Raw genomic sequence first — 22,655 nt, forward strand, 5'->3', positions numbered from 1 at the left:
GGGGCAAAGGTTTAAAAGTTATTTCAGGAAGTATTACTTTACTGAGAGAGTAGTGGATGCATGGAATAGCTTTCCTGCAGGAGTGGTAGCTGCAAATAAAGCAAAGGAGTTTAAACATGCATGGGATAAGCATAAGGCTATCCTTCATATAAAATAGGTCCAGGGACTATTCATAGGATTCAGATTATTGGACAGACTAGATGGGCCAAATGGTTCTTATCTGCCGACACATTCTATGTAAAACGACTCAAGAGACGGATCTCCCAGCATCTGAATTCTATTAGAACAAAGAAGGACACCCCCTTATCCTGTCATATGCAATTGATACACAATAGTAATATCAAAGACTTTTTGGGGTTATGTCAGTTACATCTGGGTGAGAGACGAGGGAATATTGATCTACAACTATTGAGGGAAGAGGCTAGATGGGTACACAGATTAAAGAGTATGACTCCAAGAGGCCTTAATGAAGGCTTTTCTTTTGCCACCTCGCTATAAAAGGCAATAGTTTGATATTTATTTATATTCATTTTAGTTTGAGTGACGGATTTGTTCCCTTCCCTGGCTTTTTACTAATTCATGTATTCCATGATTCCTAGATTGTCTCCACTGTACCACTACGTAGGGTACTGTAAGAGTAGATGATGAGTAGATTGTACTCCCGTAAGAGTACGAATAGACTACGGCATGATTTCTACAGTTGAGGGACCTAGGATAAAAATATTGACAACCGGTGGGTGATTGGTCCCCTTTGGACAATGGACGTGATGGTACAGCGATATGTTTGAAGATATGAACATTATTAGTGGCTTATTTATTACAATTTTCTTAGATTTCTTTGTTGACACATGTTCTTGTCCATACCTTCTTATTTTGAGCTATTTATCATGCTTAGGAATTTTGAATGGGTGGTAATTATAAAATTTTCATGCAATTTTTATATTTGATATTTATTAGACACAAGTAAAGTTTGTTAGATGGTAATATCTTTAATTCACTTTAGGGTGACTAATATATACATGGTGTATATATGCATGAAAATGTTAGGCTTTTATACCTGTCTATGTAGGAGGTTGGTCTTATTTAATTAAGTTAATTATTATATATTCTTTTCCACATATGTACAAACATCCCAGTCATTTTATATATTATTATCCATCCATCACTAATGTGTAATTTACAGCTAATCAGTTAGGCGACAATGGAGGGTCAACATGCAATTCGTGTTTATATTATATATATATATATATATATATATACATACACACACCTGTTAACCATTGCGATCATATAGTAAATAGATGGGTTTGCTGCACACAAGCACAGTGCGCTTCTGATGGATGGTCTGTCATCTAAGTCCGCGTGCATGTGCGAGATAGACGTGAAACTAGCACCAGAACATTGGCGCCCAGAGAGGACAGCCGGCAATGATCTCATTTGTTTAAAAGGTAAGTCGCAGCACCCATTGGATGGCAGGACATTGTGATACAGGTAATATACACCTGGACATTGGTCGGCTGCATAGAGGAGTGTGACTGGCTGATCAGCTGTCACGGATTTAGGACGCTGCATACGTAGAGCATATAAGGCCGGGGAGAACACGTGGAGGGTGTTTGCCTCCCGAGGACTGTGCGGATGCACCGAAACTAGTAGAGGGCGGCAAAATTTCTGTTTTAAAATAGTAATACAGCATTCCAGATTAAGAAGGTTGACTGCAGACACCTATAATCTTTAATGGGAGGGTTTATCCCTTAATAGACATATCTCTGGAGCGGTTTGCTGTTAGGCCCTGGGTTTTGGTAAGTTCATGAGCATCCAGCCACTCTGCAGCCGCCACAGAGGTGTCAAACATATGGTTAGTTCCTGAGGTGACCACCGTGAGTCGGGCAGGGTAAAGCATAGAGTACACCACATTCAGTGCATGCAGGCGCCGCTTGATATCCACAAATTTGGCCCGCCTCTTTTGAACTTCGGCCAAAAAAATCCAGGAAAATAGAAATACAGCTGCCATTAATAGTAATCAAATCCATGTCCCTGGCTTTGCGCAGGATGATATCTCTGTCTTTGAAGTGCAGAATACGTATGAGATTTTCACAATGATCCCTAAAGGGCCAGGGATCGCTTAATCAACCAATTACCAAAACCCCAGGGCACAAGATCCCCTTAGGGACAACCCTTTATAAAATTTAACTTTTATTGCGTATAATTTTAAAAGAACACCAATATATACCATGTGACTATGATTAAAACTTAAGTGTCACAGAACCAGTCGTGCATATTAATGGGGATAGACCCCAAATAATTGATTTATGGGGAACTGCAGTTTCCCCTATATCTGGTAACTGTAACACACATTAAAATGACCGAATCTGCCCCCCTCTACTAGGATCTGGTGCCTTAGCAAAGTCCTCAGGTGAATCTTGTTTGCCCAAATATCCGCCTGAGGACGGTGCAAAGGCACCGAAACTAATAGAGGGGGGCAGATTCGGTGATTTTAATGTGTGTTACAGTTACTAGATATAGGGGAAACTGCAGTTCCCCATAAATCAATTATTTGGGGTCTATCCCCATTAATATGCACGACTGGTTCTGTGACACTTAAGTTTTAATCATAGTCACATGGTATATATTGGTGTTCTTTTAAAATTATACACAATAAAAGTTACATTTTATAAAGGGTTGTCCCCCTAAGGGGATCTTGTGCCCCGGGCTTTGTGCCCTGGGGTTTTGGTAATTGGTTGAATACGGATGAGGACAGCTTGGGGCGGAGCTCCGGGAGGACGAGTCGGCACAAGATGGGCACGCTCGACAGCGAAGAGAGGTGTCAAAGTCTCTTTTCCAGATGTATTAAAGGAGCCAATTCTCAAAGTACTCCCCAGGGTCACGACCCTCAGCCCTCTCAGGGACGTCCACCAGACGCACATTGTTCCGCCGCATGTGGTTTTCCATATTTCTAGATTTAGAGGCTAGTGCACACAAATTAGTAATCACACGATGCATCTCTCTCTTGAGTGGAGGAACTTGATCCTCCAGATAACCCACTCTTTCCTCAACTGCACTAATCGTCTCGGAAACCTTTTGCATATAATGGCGGATAAGGTTAATGTCCTCACGCAACCCTCCCAGCAACATTTTAACATCAGTGTTGCCCTTGGAAACAGCCAAAAAGACATCTTTCAGGGTAGGCTCAGCAGTAGCAGTTGGAGGTAGTGAGGTACCTAAATCAGCAGACACCAGACCAGCAGAGGAGGGGTTAATGGTAATATGAATTTGTGCAGCCACAGCTTTCACTGCCCCAGCATATGAGACATCAGGATGAGGCTCAGCAGGGTCTGTAGAAAAGAGGGCAGCAGTGGTAGAGGAGTCCCCAGTATAGGTAGAGGACTATCCAGTATGCAGGGGGTTAACCCCAGACTGACCTGTGGTTTCCTGGCGCTCAGGCCCACTCAGCACAGTAGAGACTTGGGCCCTGGCCAGCAAGTCAGCCCCATCAGTCTCCTCCTCACTCCAATAGTCCACCAGGGCCCGCTCCAGCAGATCAGTAACTCGTGCGAAGCGCTGCAGGCGCTCTGCAACTCCCGCAACCTCCACACAAGATGGCGCCGGCTCCCCCAACATTTCAGCCTCACCGTCCTCCTGTGCCCGCTGTGTCCCGGTATTGTGCCTCCACCTGGTCATCCTGGTGCTGTGATGCTCCAGACACCTTCAGTAATAAGTAGGTAGCAAATAGGGAGATATTTTAGGCCAGATGCCCAGGATATAAGCAGGATGCCCAGCAGAGCTCCGGATCGCTCACATGCCGTGCCAAGCCATGCTCCGATTAAAGAATTGTAATGTATTAGTAAAAGGTTTTCCCACACTTTCCCAAGTACATGAACCTATTATCAGCCATGTATAAAATTGGGTCATACCTGCCACAAGTATCATGTTGTGGGAGCTCCTCAATCCAATGCCAGTAATCTCTTTTCTTCAACCCCAGCACTCCACCTAAAAGAAAATGCATGACATTCATTAATAATGAGGCATAAGAATGGAGAGGGCAGTTGGTGTAAATTGCGTTTTATGTGTTGAGATGGGCATTAGGAATGGTTTTATTGCTAAAAGCTTCTGCACATTTTTGTTACCTATTTGTGCCTTTTTATCCTTTGATTTTCATACTTAGTACAGTTGAAAAAAAGACTAAGGCCTCTTTCACATTGCTGGAAGAGATACAGAAAAAAACAAACAAACAAAAAAAAAACGGAATGATAGCGCAAGCCGCTCAGATGTCAGTTTCAAATAATATTCTTCTTTATTAAAGCCAAATTGAAAAGTGATTTGGCTTTGATAAAGAAGAATATTATTTGAAACTGACATTGAGTGGATTGTGCTATCATTCGTTTTTTTTGTTTTTTTTTTGTATCTCTTCCATTATAACCATCGGTTTGGAATTTCCACACACCAACCCCGGGAAAGCAGCACCATTCCCTTAGATATCTACGGACACAAGAGTTGTGAATCATACAGAACCACAAAAGGTGAGCAGTTTTGCTATTTTTGCTCCTACACGAACATACCTAGAATCCAGCAATACCATCCCATGGGAAGCTCTGCCTCTTTCTGTTTTAGAATATATTTATTCTTTCACATTGCTGTCAGAATCCGTGAAATGGAGCGCCGTTGGCAATTCCGTCAAAATGACGGGAGTTTATCAGAGAAAGAAAATTGTCTAAAAAGACCCCATTAAATTTTCAGAGTCCATTCTGCACAAGAAAAAAAATAAAAATAAAAAAAATAAAAACACACACACACCACAACAGACCCTGAACGAGGCAGATGCAAACTTAGCCTAATGTCCATTAAAAGGGTACTCCGGTGGAAAACTATTTTCTTTTAAAATCAACTGGTGCCAGAAAGTTACAGATTTGTAAATTACTTCTATTTAAAAATATTAATCCTTCCCATACTTATCAGCTGCTGTATGCTCCATAGGAAGTTCTTTTCTTTTTGAATTTCTATTCTGTCTGACCACAGTGCTCTCTGCTGACACCTCTGTCCATGTCAAGAACTGGACAGTTCCTGACATGGACAGAGGTGTCAGCAGAAAGCACTGTGGTCAGACAGAAAAGAAATTCGAAAAGAAGAGACCTTTGTAGTAAACAGCAGCTGATAAGTACTGGAAGGATTATGATTTTTAAATAGCAGTAATTTACAAATCTGTTTAACTTTCTGGTACCAGGTAAGGCTGGGTTCACACTACGTTTTTCAACTACGATTCCCGCATACGTTTTCTATCAAAAACCGTATGAAAAAAAACGGATGGAACAGTATGGGAAAAAGTAAACCGTATGCGTTTTTGAACAGTATACTGTTTTTAAAAGTGCATACAGTTCCGTCAGTTTTTATAGAAAAAAAACCCATACGTTTTTGATAATTTTGTCCATTTTTAATGGGAGGGGTCTTGGGTGGGGACTTTAGGATTCAAATGCGCATGTGCAAAGTAAAAACGTATACATTTTTCCCGTATGGAACCGTATACATGTGCGTTTCCCATTGACGTCCATGTTAAAAAAACGTATGCGGTTGCAGTACGGTTTTTAAACCGGAGTCAAAACCGTGGTTGATCACAATTTTGTCTCCGGTTTAAAAACCGTACTGCAACCGCATACGTTTTTTTTAACATGGACGTCAATAGGAAACGCACATGTATACGGTTCCATACGAGAAAAACGTATACGTTTTTACTTTGCACATGCGCATTTGAATCCTAAAGTCCCCACCCAAGACCCCTCCCATTAAAAATGGACAAAATTTTCAAAAACGTATGGGTTTTTTTTCTATAAAAACTGACGGAACTGTATGCACTTTTAAAAACAGTATACGGTTTAAAAACGCATACGGTTTACTTTTTCCCATACTGTTCCATCCTTTTTTTTTCATACGGTTTTTGATAGAAAAAGTATGCGGGAACTGTAGTTGAAAAACGTAGTGTGAACCCAGCCTTATACATTTTTTAAATGTTTCCACCGGAGTACCGCTTTAAATTTAACACAGGAGCTGAAGGGGTACTGGTGGATGAAGGGGAGGGTTGTGATTCTATTGTTGCATATGCGATTATGTTACTTTGTTTTAAGAATGTAACAAATAAATTATACATTTTTTTTGGCTGTAGGCACATTTTTTCATCTTTTGTCGACTTCTTAGAAATAAATGTCATGAATACAGATGAGCATGTGGTTGCCATATAGCAGTGGGACCCTGAAAATAAGACACTTATCCCCTATCAAGGGTTAACCCCTTTAAAGGAATACCGTAGTGGAACATAACTTATCCTCTATCCGAAGAATAGGGGATAAGTTATAGAGTGCAGGGGTCCAACCACTGGGACCCCCAACAATTTCCTTTATGGGGCCGCGGCAGTCCGCAGAAAGGGGGTGGGGCGTGTCTGCTGCGGCTTCCTGCAGGGGTCGGCACAGTGCTTCCTGCAGACTGCCGCAGCCCCGTACAGAAGATTGCAGGGGTCCCAGCGGTCGGACCCCCCTGTGATCTATAACTTATCCCCTATCCTTCAGACAGAGGATAAGTTATGTTCCACTACAGTATTCCTTTAAGCTTTGGAATATCAATCAAAATCAAGTGTACACTGCTTTATAAATAATGTGTAAAAAGCTTACATAAAAATTTTTTTTTTTTAAAAAAGGAAATCTATGTCAAAATATACAAGTCTCTAGATACTAAATTTGAGATCTTTCAGATCGTCCAGCTGTTGAAAAAAATGCAACTCCAGGCATGCTGGGGGTTGTAGTTTTGCAACAGCTGGAGGCTCACTAGTTGGGAAGTACTGCTCTAGAGGAAATGGTTTACTGTAAGAGCAGTGACAGTGTAAAAATCTTCCCCCCCAAGAACTTGCTATAAAAACTATGGAAAATAGTTGGTGACCATATTGCTTCACTAACCACTGATGAATGGCTGTCCAGTGAGAGACGGGTTGTAGTCGTAATATCTTTATCTTCCACTCAAAAGTTAACGGGTCCTAGTACTTACTCTTCAGCCCTTTACGCAGGATCATCTCTATGGTATCACATAGTGGGATCACGTGAGGAGAGTCATCTGTGATAGTATCGGTGCTGCTGGTCTGCAATCCCAAAACACAAGCTAGAAGAAAAAGTCCAATGATATGTACAAATTAAAAAGCTACAATCTAAACTCCAATGCTTGAAAGTAACTGTACAGAGGGGTCAATGAGCTGTCAGTACAAAGAAAGGTTTATACATCAACCTTGCCCTTACTGCTTGGTATTCTTTGAGGCTACATCAGAGGTATATAGTGTGATCTCACCCATAGGCTCCCAATGTACAAGGCGGATAGTCAGAGGCGTAACTTGTAGCATCTGGGCCCCAATGCTAAATTTGTAACAGGGCCCCAATACCTGCCGTGTGACACTTATAATACTACAGAGTAGGCCATTTATATGGATATACCTTAATAAAATGGAAATGGTTGGTGATATTAACTTCCTGTTTGTAGCACATTAGTATATGTGAGGGGGGAAACTTTTCAAGATGGGTGGTGACCATGGCGGCCATTTTGAAGTCGGCCATTTTGAATCCATCTTTAGTTTTTTCAATAGGAAAAGGGTCATGTGACACATCAAACTTATTGGGAATTTCACCAGAAAAACAATGATGTGCTTGGTTTTAACGCAACTTTATTCTTTCATGAGATATTTACAAGTTTCTGACCACTTATAAAATGTGTTCAATGTGCTGCCCATTGTGTTGGATTGTCAATGCAACCCTCTTCTCCCACTCTTCACACACTGATAGCAACACCGCAGGAGAAATGCTAGCACAGGCTTTCAGTATCCGTATACACTGCTATATACTACTATATACACAGCAGGAGAAATGCTAGCACAGGCTTCCAGTATCCGTATACACTGCTATATACTACTATATACACAGCAGGAGAAATGCTAGCACAGGCTTCCAGTATCCGTATACACTGCTATATACTACTAAATACACCGCAGGAGAAATGCTAGCACAGGCTTCCAGTATCCGTATACACTGCTATATACTACTATATACACCGCAGGAGAAATGCTAGCACAGGCTTCCAGTATCCATATATACTGCTATATACTACTATATACACCGCAGGAGAAATGCTAGCACAGGCTTCCAGTATCCATAGTTTCAGGTGCTGAACATCTCGTATCTTCACAGCATAGACAATTGCCTACTGATGACCCCAAAGATAAAAGCCTAAGGGGGTCAGATCGGGAGACCTTGGGGGTCATTCAACTGGCCCACAATGACCAATCCACTTTCCAGGAAACTGTTCATCTAGGAATGCTCAGACCTGAAACCCATAATGTGGTGGTGCACCATCTTGCTGGAAAAACTCAGGGAACGTGCCAGCTTCAGTGCATAAATAGGGAAACACATCATGTAGCTATTTCGCATATCCAGTTGAATGGCCCCCAAGGTCTCCCGATCTGACCCCCTTAGACTTTGGGGTCATCTGAAGGCAATTGTCTATGCTGTTAAGATACGAGATGTGCACCACCTGAAACTACGGATACTGGAAGCCTGTGCTAGCATTTCTCCTGCGGTGTATATAGTAGTATATAGCAGTGTATATGGATACTGGAAGCCTGTGCTAGCATTTCTCCTGCGGTGTATATAGTAGTATATAGCAGTGTATACGGATACTGGAAGCCTGTGCTAGCATTTCTCCTGCAGTGTTGCTATCAGTGTGTGAAGAGTGAGAGAAGAGGGTTGCATTGACAATCCAACACAATGGGCAGCACATTGAACACATTTTATAAGTGGTCAGAAACTTGTAAATAACTCATGAAAGAATAAAGTTATGATAAAACCAAGCACATCGTTGTTTTTCTTGTGAAATTCCCAATAAGTTTGATGTGTCACATGACCCTCTTCCTTTTGAAAAAACAAAAGTTGGATTACAAATGGCCGACTTCAAAATGTCCGCCATAGTCACCACCCATCTTGAAAAGTTTCCCCCCTCACATATACTAATGTGCCACAAAGAGGAAGTTAATATTACCAACCATTCCCATTTTATTAAGGTATATCCATATAAATGGCCCACCCTGTAGTATCTTCGTATGGGGCAGAGATACCTTGGGACCCCCTCAGGCACCAGGGCCCATATATGACTGCTACCTCTGCACTCCTATAGGTACGCCTCTGCGTACAGTGCAAAATGTACATTTTTACAATGTCCCCTCTGCATAGCAAAGTGCAGAAAATTATGCTTTTCAATACAGTGCAAACAATGGTACATTGACACATACCAGCCCGGCAATTGCAAAAGTGTATATGGCCAGCATGTCTAAAACCAGATGTGGACAGTACCCAGTCATTCTTAGGCTGTCTTAACCACTACTGCAAGAAAACATTCTTGTTTAAAGGGTACCTCTCATCAAATAAACTTTTGATATATTTTAGATTAATGAATGTTGAATAACTTTCCAATAGCATGTTAATGAAAAATATGCTTCTTGCTATTGTATTTTTCCCGATCAGTCCTGTCAGCAAGCATTTCTGACTCATGCTGGAGTCCTAAACACTCAGAGCTGCCAGCCTGCTTTGTTCACAGCCAAACAGGCTGTGAACAAAGCAGGCTGAGAGCTCTGAGTGTTCTCCTTTGTGAACAAAGCAGACTGGCAGCTCGTAGTGTTTAGGACTCCAGCATGAGTCTGAAATGCTTGCTGACAGGACTGGTAGGGAGACCCCTAGTGGTCATTTGTTCAAAGTGGAAAATTAAATAGAAAGAAGCATATTTTTTAATAACATGCAATTGTAAAGTTATTCTGCATACATTACTCTATAATATATCAAAAGTTTTTTTGATGAGAGGTACCCTTTAAGTAATCATCTCACATCAATGTATACAATCAATACTGCCATTATAAAGGTGGGGGAGGGACCTTGGAGGACAGCTCACACAGGCAGATATAAAGCAGTGCGCAGGGGAGAATCATATAGGTGGTATAAAGGTATACAGAGAAAATGTAAGCTGCAGAGGCTATAGAGGCAAAACATTTATAAAGACATAAGGAGAATGTGTGAAGACTTCTTTTATGGCCGCTTTGTAGTAGATTTCCTTAAAAACATCAGACATTTTGGATCCCAGAAGCAAGACAGGTAAGCCCAGATTTTGGGGTATATTCTCTAGCCACCATTGTTATTTGGGCTATGAGAATGTTGCACCCTCTGCCGGGGTTCTAAAGAGCATATGTTATGTGTGCATTGTGAAGCATTGGCATTTATCCCAAAATGGTGTTAAAGGCAAAACATGGCACTACTTTCCACTTTCTCAGCAGATATAAGCCCCCCTACCTCCAAGACTATGATGCATGATGTACAGCAGTGCTCCCTTACCTGTGGCAAAACTACATCTTAAAGGGGTTGTGCCCTGCCCTGCAGTTTGGAGCTCAGCTCACAGCGTCCGGAGTTCATTACTCCGAACGCTGTGTGCGGGATTCCGTGTTCGCGGTCGCCGGGCGTGACGTCACGCCCGGCCCCTTCGCGACGTCTCGCCCGCCCCCTCGTGACGTCTCGCCCGCCCCCTCTACCAAAGTCTATGGGAAGGGGGCGCGACCGCTGACTTTGGTAGAGGGGGTGGGCGTGACTTCACGAGGGGGGCGGGCGAGACGTCACGAAGGGGCCGGGCGAGACGTCACGAAGGGGCCGGGCGAGACGTCACGAAGGGGCCGGGCGAGACGTCACGAAGGGGCCGGGCGAGACGTCACGAAGGGGCCGGGCAAGACGTCACGCCCGGCGAACACGGAAGCCCGCACACAGCGTTCGGAGTAATGAACTCTGGACGCTGTGAGCTGAGCTCCGAACTGCAGGGCAGCGCACAACCCATTTAAAACTACACTTAAAACAGTGGCATACTACAGTTTTGGGTCTAGTCACAAAACCGGATATGGGACATTCGGTGCCGGCTGGGATATAGAAACTCACGGTTTTGAAAATTCCCAGCATGACGCGGCAGCCGTAGTGCCTAAACGTAATGTGAATGCAGCCTTATCTGGGGTCACCTTTTCGCTGACCTTTACAGGAAGGGACAAATATGGGTTCCCATCCTTTTGTTGTCCAAGTACCCCTTGGCATCCCATTTCCAAAAATTGTACCCCCCACATGACCAACATGTTCGTAAATAATAAAATGGTTGTTTCTTTTCCAAATGTATACGCTTTTTTCCTTTCCTCCATTTCTTTACTCCTCTACCAAGGCCTCCGATGTACACAGTGTGACCGCCCCACCGATGTACACAGTGTGACCGCCCGCTTCTCCGCTCATATTTCACTCACTCCGTCACTGACCGATCAGGATTGGCCCTCATCGTGCATGCTGGTAGGTACACCCGGGGCAGCGCTTCACGTCCTCATGCATGGATAAGAGAAGTGTGAAGAGGAACTTATGCCGGAGTGTTCAGAGCGGAGCATCCAGGGGACACAGTCAGTTCGGTCTCCTCCCGGCCTGGCAGAAGTCCAAACTCACGAAGTATTTCTCTGCACCGAGCTTGATTGACAGCTGCACAGAAAGTGAAAGCTTCATAGAAAGCTGCACAGACTGAAAGCTGCAGGAGAGCCTCACTGAAAGCTACACAGACTGAAACATGCACAGAGCTTGAGGTCTTCTATTCATCACAGCACTGAAACCATGTGAGGGCGGAAGTGGTCCCTCAGCAGGCTTCAGTGATGTCATGCCTGCTGGGAAACACTCACTTTCTCCTGCTGGGAAATTGCACTATGTGAGCAAGAAGTAAGGTAAGATACACAGCTTTTTAAAGCTCTGAAATTGTTTTTTTGTAGGGCTGGAGGGGTGTTAGGAATAGTTAGGGAACATAGCCTGAGGTAGTTTAGAACAGTTTATTTGGCAACAGGTACTTCTAAATGGCAGATGAGCTGATCTGCATTCAGGAGTCTAGGAAAGCTGAATGACACACATTGTGACAGCCATGTTGATTGTCATCCAGCTTACCTAGGAACAGATAAAAGCAAGAAATATTTTGAGGGGAACTCATGACTGACACAGGGAGAGCTGAGGGGTCACTAATGACCGATCATGTGACGCAACGTTGTGTGAAGTGCAACATCATGGCTCCTAACTTTTTTCCCTGGCTTCTGATGTGTCAAGCCCTGATGTACACAGTGACTTTACCAGCAGAATAGTGAGTGCAGCTCTGGAGTATATCCTGTATTATACTCCAGAGCTGCACTCACTATTCTGCTGGTAGGGTCACTGTGCACATACATTACTTATCCTGTACAGGAGACTATAGCTAGTTACTGCAGCCCTGTGAGTATTTAGGGTGCGTTCACACAGTAATCCAAGAGGAATTTACTCGAGTAATTCCTCTTGAATTCTCCTCTCCAAATTAATGCACATCCCCTCTGCCCATTGACTTTAATGTTATTTCTGCTGGCCTGTTCACACTGCGGAAATTCTTCTAGCGGAATTCCGACGCTGAATTCCTTTCCGCTTGAAGAAAGAACATGTTCATTCTTCAAGGGGAATCCACTAGCAGAAATCAATAGAAGTCAATGGTAAAAAAAAAAATTCTGCCCGACGTCGTTTTCGTGCGGAAATGGCTGAAAAATCCTTCACTTCTTTCGCCCCCATTTCCGCGCGCAATTCGGCACGTACATTTTTCAGCGTGAATTCCTCACGATTTGCGCAGTGTGAACGCACCCTAATACAGGATGCTCCTCCCAGTCATCACATGTCCTTCAGCCACACTCATCTATCCTGCAGAGCTCTGCCCCCCCCCACATGAACTGGTCACATGATTGTGACATCATCACAGGTCCTGCACTTCCAGCATGCTGCGGATACAGAGCAGGTCCCGGTCGGGCAGGCAATGCTGCTCTACTCCTCAGTGATTGTCCGACCAGGACCTGCTGGATGCAAACAAGCGGCCGACATTAAATGGCCCTGAGCAGGAAAGGGTGAATGTGGTGTCACTGATCTCTATGGAGTGAGCGTCACACCTACATTATCCTATGACAGAAGCTAGCTGGGTACGCTGGGACTTGTAGTCTCCCAGCACCTGCCATGTCCCGCTGTCTCCACCAACCTTTCAGTGTGCCCACCAGAGGCTCCTTTCCTGCCATGCTCTCGCCGACACTTCCGTCAACTACCGGATTCCACGATTACCGGCACTGGCTGGGGGGACGGGACGAGGCTGAAGTCTGTACGGAACAACTAGCTGAACAGTACTAGCACGGTCCGGGTTGGGGCGGGCTCCCCCGTCTTTAAAATAATGAGCTGATCCAGTTACACGGAATAACTGTTCGTGCCCTGCCCTGCCACAGACTGCAGGTGATTACATTCCTGTACAGGGGTTGTGTACAGTCACTGACATCACGCCCCACCTGTGCACACCACAACTACACTCCCTTCATTCACACCGACAAATAACAGGAACTTTCTTTTTTTTCTTTTAACAAGGTTTTCAATGAAACAAGTGGGGGGAGATTTTTCAGAAAAAAAAAAAAAACTTTCATTAATTCCCCTTATCAACCAATCACAGTGTGGCTGAAAAATGAAAGCGGAGCTGCAATTGGCTAAAAAATAGTAATGAAAACAGACCAAACATAATCACTCTTAGGCTGGGTTCACACCACTTTTTTGCAATATGGTTCCTGTATCAGGTTTTTGATAAAAAAAAAACTGATTCCTCAAAACCTGACTAAACTGTATCAAAACGTGTGTACAAATTTTTATCTGTATACGGTTTGAAAAATGATGTCCGGTTGCATCCGTTTTTTACGGAAAAAAAACATATGTTTTGAACTTTTCACTCCATTATGAATAAAGTTTCACTGGTCTGATTGAAATTCCAAGAATAAAAACTGTGGAAAGTAAAAAACCGTATGGTGAAAACCGGATGGAACTGTACGCACATACGGTTCTGTACGGTTCCCATTGACTCCTATGTTAAAAAAAAAAATGTATACGGTTTAATACAGTTTTTCACCTGGGCCAAAAACCGAGGTAGGCCACGGTTTTCTGTCCGGAAAAAAAAAAGTAAAAAAAACGTATGGTTTGAAAAAAGGAGACAACCGTATACAATATGGTGCATACGGTTTTGAATGGGGGAGTTGTAGTTATGCAACAGCATGCTGGGAGTTGTAGTTTTGCAACAGCTGTAGACACACTGTTTGGAAAACACTGCCCTAATGATATCAATCCCAGCGGCCGGACCCCCTGCAGTCAGACATCTTACCCCCTATTCTTTGGATAGGGGATAAGATGTCTAGGGGCAGAGTACCCCTTTAAAGGGGTACTCCCATGGAAAACTTTTTTTTTTTTATTAACTGGTGCCAGAAAGTTAAACAGATTTGTAAATCACATCTATTAAATAATCTTAATCCTTCCAGTACTTTTTAGGGGCTGTATACTAAAGAGAAATCCAAAAAAGAAATGCATTTCCTCTGATGTCATGACCACAGTGCTCTCTGCTGACCTCTGCTGTCCATTTTAGGAACTGTGCAGAGCAGGAGAAAATCCCCATAGCAAACATATGCTGCTCTGGACAGTTCCTAAAATGGACAGCAGAGGTCAGCAGAGAGCACTGTGGTCATGACATCAGAGGAAATGCATTTCTTTTTTGGATTTCTCTTTAGTATACAGCCCCTAAAAAGTACTGGAAGGATTAAGATATTTTAAAAGAAGTAATTTACAAATCTGTTTAACTTTATGGCACCAGTTGATTTAAAAAAAAAAGTTTTCCACGGGAGTACCCCTTTAAGGTCAGCATGATTAAAACTAGGGATGTAAGAAAATAAAAATAAAAAATGATTTAAAAAAAAAGTTTTCCACGGGAGTACCCCTTTAAGGTCAGCATGATTAAAACTAGGGATGTAAGAAAATTTGCGCGATTATCGCGATTTTTCACTTGGCGATACTGAATCGATTCAAAATATTTTTGAATCGATCCTTTTAGGGATGTGGAATTTGTATCTCCTGACGCCCAGAACAGCATGTCCCGGGCATCAGGAAATACAAGTTCCACATTTGTGGTGCTGGGCAGGCCGGATCTGACGCGGCGGTGCTCTGGGTGTACGGAGCGGGCTCCGACTCGTGCCCGCTCCGTACTCTGCGACCCCCGGCTACTGAAATCTGTTGATGCATCAACGCCGCTAATATCCAGCATACGGCGCTCAGAGGGGTGTATGGAGTGGGCTCCGGACTTGTGCCCGCTCCATATTCTGCAGCCCCCGGCTGTTCTCAGTAGCCGGGGGCCGCACCTTATAGCCAGCATGCAGCGATCGCCGCAGCTGGCTATTAACCCTTTAGATCGCTGTTGTCAAAGCTGACAGCGGCATCTAAAGGGATCTGTGAATGCTACCTGGTGGGCTAGTGGGGTGGATCGACCCCCCCCTGCAGCGCGATCGCAGGCGGGCGATCCACTGTGGAGGTAGCCGGAGGGCTTACCTCTGCTCTCCGTGGCTCTGTCATGGATAGATCCTGGCTGACCAGGCTCTATCAATGGATCGCAGATCAATGGAGTTCAATAGAATTCTATTAATCTGTCTGAGGAATCTAATGATTCCTCCTAAAAGTCTAATAAAGTGTATAAAAAAAAAATAAAGTTTTAATAAAAGTGTAAAAGACATTGTTTTTTAGCCATAATCGGGATATATCGCGATGTATCGTCACTTAGACGGTATCGCGATATATCGAGATATATCGAATCACCACACTGGTATCGCGATTCGAATCGTATCGCCAAATTCTTGGCGATTCACACCCCTAATTAAAACCATACCCAATTTGTATAGTTTGCCTCATGTTTTTACTAATTAAAAAAAAAAAAATTGCCATTTTCTGACCCCTATAACTTTTTTTCTTTTTTTTACCAGGCTGTATGAGGGCTATTTTTTTTGCATATTTAGTTTTGGTACCATTGTGGTATTGATAGGACTTTTCAATTGCAATTTTTTCTGGGTTATGATGTGATCCAAAAAACGCAATTCTTGGGTTTTGGACAATTATGCACACGACAATGACAAATATGTTTATTTTTATTATGTTTACGTATTTTTTATGTGGGGGGGCATCCACCCCACTAGACTACCAGGGTCCATTTAAATGCCCCTTTAGACACTGCTGTCAGCATTGACAGCGGCGATTTAAACGGTTAATAGCCGCTGTGGCGATCGCCACATGTCTGCTATTAGCGGAGGCCCTCAGCTACAGGAATCGAGTTAGGAGCCCGTGCGATACACCCCTAATGGCACATTGACGTGTATACACGTCAATGGTCGTTAAGAGGTTAAAATATCCATATTTTGACCCACTATAACTTTCTCATTTTTCCGTATACGAGGCTGCACCATGATCTGATGTTTTTGTGTTTGTGACTTTTTAATTACTTTAAATTTTGGACTTTTTTTTTTATATTCTTTTACCTTTCCACCGTTCACCTTATGGGATCATTAACATTATATTTTAATAGTTCTGACATTTTCGCACATGGCAATTCCAAGTGCCAATACCAAGTGAAGCTCCGGTGGCCATCTTCATTCACTTGACCCTCACCATTGCATTATGGGTGGTCTGATGAATTTCCTCCGAGCACTGCGCACATCCTTGAAGGAAAACGGTCACATGTTTTCTCCCGCACTATCCACAGGTACTGATGGATAGTGCGGGAGACGCTGACTCCAATGAGCCCTAACTTACCTGGATCCACCCGGCCGTTCGCCCGCAATTGTAGTTTTATTCTGTGTGTATATCTTGCTGTAACTGGCACGGCCGGGGCTTCTGCAGCTAACTGGCACTGATGTCAGGGCCGCTTATGAAGGACGGCCTGTATTCATCAGATGGTACTACCTGCCTGGTAAGGGCAAGAATTAAAGGAGAACTGCGGCACAAAACTCACCTTCCTACATTCCCTCGTTGTGCCGATATCAGCGTCCCGTTCCTCTGGCACTACTTAGCTCCTTGCTTCTTAGGCTCGGAATGTCACACTGCAGTCAGCTTATGTGGTGTCCCACCTTGGCTGGTGATAGGTTGAGCACACTGTCATGTAAGGAGCCCGGGCCGCAGGGAGAAGGCGGGGCCTGGGCTCTTTACATGACTATTATCAACAGCTGACTGCAGTGTGACATTCCGAGCCTTAGAAGCAGGGAGCCGAGCAGCGCCGGAGGAATGGGATGCCAATATCGGCACAATAGGGAGAACATAGGAAGTTTTTTTTTAGTTTTTGCAGCCCGGGCACAGTGGAAGCTAAAAGTTTTCAGTTCTCCTTTAAAGGGGCTATTAAAAACGTATCCCCTATACACAGGATCGGAGATAAATGTGTGACCACTGGGACCCCACAATCTCCAGAACAGGGCCCGTTTCGGTACCTGCTGAGCTCTCCGGCCTCCACCCTCCGTTGATTGGCTGAACAGGCCGTCACTTCCGAGACTAGTACGTTTTAGAAGGTGGGGACCAGGGCACTCGAAGCAGAGAAACTGGCCCCGCTCTGGAGATCATGTGTGTGAGGTATCAGTTCACAGTGGTCGGACATTTGGGGGATAAGTTTTTAATAAACGGAAAACCCCTTAATAAAGAGAAAAGGAGAGGTTGTGCTGTTTTAGTCACAACACTATTGGGGGAGATTTATCAAAACGTGCAGAGGAAAAGTTGACCAGTCGCCCATAGCAACCAATCAGATCGCTTCTTTCATTAAAGGGGTAGTCCAGTGGTGAAAAACTTATCCCCTATCCTAAGGATAGGGGATAAGTTTGAGATTGCGGGGGGTCCGACCGCTGGGGCCCCCTGCGATCTCTCTGTACGGGGGCCAGGCTCTCCGGCCAGATAGCGGGTGTCGCACCCGCACGAAGCGGCGGCCGACACGCCCTCTCAATACATCTCAATGGCAGAGCCGGAGATTGCCGAAGGCAGCGCTTCGGCTCTGCCATAGAGTTGTATTGAGGGGGCGTGTCGGCCGCTGCTTCGTGCGGAGGTCGACACGCCCCCTTCCGCGGGCTGTCGGGGCTCCGTACAGGAGATCGCGGGGAGCCCCAGCAGTCGGACCCCCCGCGATCTGCAACTTATCCTCTATCCTTAGGATAGGGGATAAGAGTCACCACTGGACTACTCCTTTAAAAAAAGCCTCTAAAAAATACAAAAAAAAAATGCTTGTTTTCAATTGGCGACTGCTCAATTTTTCCTCTGCACAGGTTTTGATAAATTCCCTATATTTGGGCTTGTTTGTACTTCCAGGCTGCAGCTTCATCAGTACGACCAGTGTACGAGGATAGGAAAAAGAGATGCCTTGATGGAAGTACTGTACAAACCAGTAGGTTTCTGATCCATATAGCTTTTAATATCAGATGACACGTTTTAGGAAAACATTGCTTTCTTTATCACCTCCATGGATCTGTTGAAGAGAACAGTCTATATCCGAAATGCGTTATCTGCCAATAAAAGCTATATGATTCTACAGGACATAATAAAACTGCTATAGAATCTTAAAGCTCATCTCTTGGGCATTAGAGATGCCCTTGTAAGATACCGAGAATTTGGTAACCTTTGGTATAAATATTGCCTATTCCAAGATCTCGCTCTTCCTAAAACAAAAAGCCCTAAGGGATCATTGGAGTATCATCAAGGGTCATTCTATCCTAGGTAGACAGCTAATGAAAAGACCAATATTTGTATTTAGGAGAGCTGGGTATAGAGGGGGCTAAATGATGTAGTCCCCTTAATACCCCTAAGACAACAGGGTAAAAACAAGAGGAAAAATACCATAACGGGAACGTTAAACAATAAGGGTTGCAAATGTTACACCCAAATAGCTAATGAAATCCAAATAATTATTACCGGATAAATCAATTGTGGTACCTTGCCACAAAGAGATGTTCTGGATATTTTTTATGAACACCTTATGACCCCATGGGTTAAACAAGACCCTAGAAATTTTGTTTTTTTTCCTCTTTGTCTCACAGTCTATTGCCCCACATTACACACATACTTACACAAATACTCTCTGTAGGATGACACTTTTCAACAGTTTCTTTTTTTCTGATTCTCCCTTTACTGCATATTTTGGGCCATGTATCCAAACCCCCTGCTCTTTGCTACATCTTCTCTAGTCTAGGTCCCCATCAGTACCACATAGAGGGTGTTAACAGGATGGTCCTCTAATACCCTCTGAACTTCTTCCTGACCCCCCCCCCCCCCCCCCCCACCACCACCACCACCACCTTTTGGTGACTGGTTTTGCTTTAGGAGACATAGAGGGACATTTATCAATGTTTGCTTATGTATTCTTTTTTTTTAGTTATTTTTTCCTTACTTTTTTTTTGCTTATGTGTGACTTATTTATCAACTGGTTTCAGCCTGTAGTGTTGCTCGCGAATATTCGCAATTCGAATATTATTTGCGAATATCGTATATTCGCGAATTTCGCGAATATAGCGCTATATATTCGTAATTACGAATATTCGTTTTTTTTAGTTTTTTTTTCTTCATAGTACACATCACAGTGATCACCCCTCTCTGCTTCCAGCTTGTGTGGTGTAAAGAAGGCTGAAATACTACTGTGTGAGACTGGCGTGCGAATTTCCACAAATGCTAATTTTCGCATGCGCGTATTTTCGCGTACGCGAAAATAAAACGGGAATATAACGAATATGCGAATATTCGCGAATATATGACGAATATTCGTCCATATATTCGCGAATATTCGCGAATTCGAATATGGCCTATGCCGCTCAACACTATCAGCCTGTTCATAATTTTCTTTCCCGTAAGCAATTTTTCCTTTTTTTACTTTGGTAGTAGCTTTTTCTGCTCCATGTTTGAGCTGGAGTAAATTTAGTCAATTTTTAACCCTGTTGCGACTTTTTTTTGCGCAGTTGCGACTGTCGCAGTTAATAATTACCTGACTACCCGTAGTCCATTTTGAAATTATTACTACGTAGTTAATTTTTGGAAAACTTGCTTTTCTCGCTTTCCAGTCAAAATGTTGCACGAAAAAATCGCGTAGTCGCAGTTGCGACAATTTTGCGACAATTATAGTAAAGAAAACCTGACTAAACCCGTTGATAAATGTCCATAATAGAGTAGACCTGTAGGGGGAAGCATAGAGAAAGAGCCCAGAAGAACCCTGTAGCCCTGTAGATAGTGGTGCAAACCCCCAAAATCACATATTTATGGCATATCCTCTTGACAATCACATCTGAGGGAGTCACGCGTCAAACCTCTGACTGTGTCCTGTTTGCTGTAGGAGTGGTATTATAGGTGTGCGCTAACATACCAACAACCTGATTGTAAGAAACAATACAAATGTTGGGTTTTCAGGAAGCAGATACAGATGCCACAATTGCTCACTTGTCCATTCCTTACTTGCCCATACTGTGCCCGTACCCCATGAACGTCACGTCATATTTGTTTAACAGAGACTACAATAATTTGGCTGGCTGCTTACTGCGCTCTGAGCTAAGGTCAATGAAGTGTGTGAAGCTCTACACAAGGTACTGGAGGGTTTTCTATGGTTTCTTGCAAAGAGAACCTATGACAGGATAGATTGCTTTTTATTATAAAATCTGCAGTAAAAAAAAAATCGAAAGCTAAAATGCAGATTGGCAAGTGGATCCGCATGCAGATTACCCGCATTGTACGGGGCAGTTTTGTAAAAATGAAACAAAATTGCGTGATTATTTTTTCAATTTCTCAACACAAATAACGGGGGACATTTATCAATGTTTGCTTATGTATTCCTTTTTTTTTAGTTATTTTTTTCTTACAATTTTTTTTGCTTATGTGCGAGTTATTTATCAACTGGTTTCAGCCTGTTGATAAATTTCTTTCACATAAGCAAATTCTTTTTATTTTTTGCTTTGGTAGCGGCTTTTTCTGCTCCATGTCTGAGCTGGAGTAAATTTAGTAGGTTTTTTTCATGCGATGCGACTTTTTTGCGACTTTCGCACTTGATAAATCTCTGACCAATGCAAGTCAAAACTCACTTTTTGCTTTGGTAAGCAAGTTTCTTTTTTTTTTGCTTGAGGGCACTGCACAATCAAAAAGTCGCACAAAAAATAGAGTAGTCGCACATGCGACTTTTTTGCGACAATTTTAAGCAAAAATAAAAACCTACTAAATGCTTTGATAAATGTCCCCCCCAATTTTTTTTTGGTAGCGCCATACATTTATCAATTTATAGTAAACTGAAAGGCGTCATTGCAAATTACAATTGGTCACTAAAAAAATAAGCCCCCATATATGTAGGGTAAAATCATTAGTCATTAACCCCTTGGGGACGGAGCCCATTATGACCCTAAGGGCGGGAGCATTTTTTTTCAAATCTGACCTCTATCACTTTCTGCATTAATAACTCTGGGATGCTTTTACTTATAAATTTGATTCCGAGATTGGTTTTTCGTGACATATTCTACTTTATGGTAGTGGTAAATTTTCGTCATTACTTGCATCATTTCATGGTGAAAAATTCCCAAATTTCAGGAAAAATTTGAAAATGTTCCTATCTTTGAAGCTCTCTGATTGTATGGAAAAGGGACATGTCAAATAAATGACATTTTGGTTCATATATACAATATACCGCATTTATCGGCGTATAACACGCATTTTTTAGGCTAAAATTTTTAGCCTAAAGTCTGCCAGTGCTGCCGGCTTCTCTGCCCTTGCCTGTCCTGGGGTCCCTGCTGCCGCCGCTTCTCTCCCCCTGCTATCGGCGCCGCTGCCCCTTCTCTCCCCCTGGCTATCGGTGCCGCTGCCCCATTGCCGGCACTGACAGCCAGGGGGAGAGAAGCAGCGCCGGTCGGGTCCGCGCTGCTTCAGGCCTCCGGTGTGGCGTCCCCTGCGTCGTTGCTATGCGCTGCACGGCGCGGCACAATGACGAGTGACATCACTCGTCACTGCGTCTCGCAGCGCATAGCAATGACGGCAATGGGTGCCGCTGCCCCTTCTCTCCCCGTCTGTCGGTGCCGGCAATGGGGCAGCGACACCGATAGACAGGGGAGAGAAGGGGCAGCGGCACCGATAGCCAGGGGGAGAGAAGCGGCGGCAGCAGGGCTCTAGACCCCAGAAAAGGCAGGGGGAGAGAAGCGGGCAGCGACGGCCTCTCTCCCCCTGCCTTTCCTTTGGGCTTCTGCGGGGTAAGAAACAGTGTATCGGGGTATACACACGCACACACACACACACTTTTTTTACCCAAATATCCTTGGTAAAATGAGGGTGCGTGTTATAGGCCGGTGCGTGGTATACCCCAATAAATACGGTATTAACTTTTTTGTTTGCATCTTGTTGAAGTTTTTAGAGGGCTTCAAAGTATAGCAGCAATGTTCAAATTTTTCATGGAAACTTCAAAATCTGAATTTTTCAGGGACCAGTTAAGTTTAGAAGTGAATTTGAGGGTCTTTATGTTGCAAATCCCCTATGATGGACCCCATTATGAAAACTGCACCCCTCAAAGTATTCAAAATGACATTCAAAAAGTTTGTTAACCCTTTAGGTGTTTCACAGAAATAGTGTAAAATAATGGAGATTTTGATTTTTCTCCTCCATTTTGCTGCTAAAATGTTATTGTAGCCCCATTGTTTTCCTTTTTAGGGTATGTTCACACCGAAGGTTTGGAGAGGAATTTCCACAAGTAATTCTGCTCGCTTATTC

At 43.5% G+C, this 22,655-nt stretch overlaps 1 protein-coding gene across 3 annotated transcripts in view; it reads right to left on the reverse strand.

The window, feature by feature from the left end:
• LOC130297766 (uncharacterized) overlaps positions 1-13,449 on the reverse strand; it is a 50,788-nt gene extending 37,339 nt beyond the window's left edge. The window contains exons 1-3 of one of the 3 annotated variants that reach the window (XM_056550634.1): positions 13,102-13,449; positions 7,024-7,134; positions 3,912-3,987 (exon numbers count right to left, since the gene is read on the reverse strand). In XM_056550634.1, coding sequence (XP_056406609.1) covers positions 3,912-3,987; positions 7,024-7,134; positions 13,102-13,138 — 224 coding nt within the window. In that variant the 5' untranslated portion in view covers positions 13,139-13,449. Of the gene's footprint in view, positions 1-3,911; positions 3,988-6,935; positions 7,135-13,019 lie in introns of those variants that run through there. The other 2 variants (XM_056550635.1, XM_056550637.1) reach the window with 2 other exon arrangements.
• Positions 13,450-22,655: the final 9,206 nt, after the last annotated feature.

The sequence above is a fragment of the Hyla sarda genome, chromosome 13 (genome assembly GCF_029499605.1).
Source record: "Hyla sarda isolate aHylSar1 chromosome 13, aHylSar1.hap1, whole genome shotgun sequence".
NCBI classification, from domain to species: Eukaryota; Metazoa; Chordata; class Amphibia; order Anura; family Hylidae; genus Hyla; species Hyla sarda.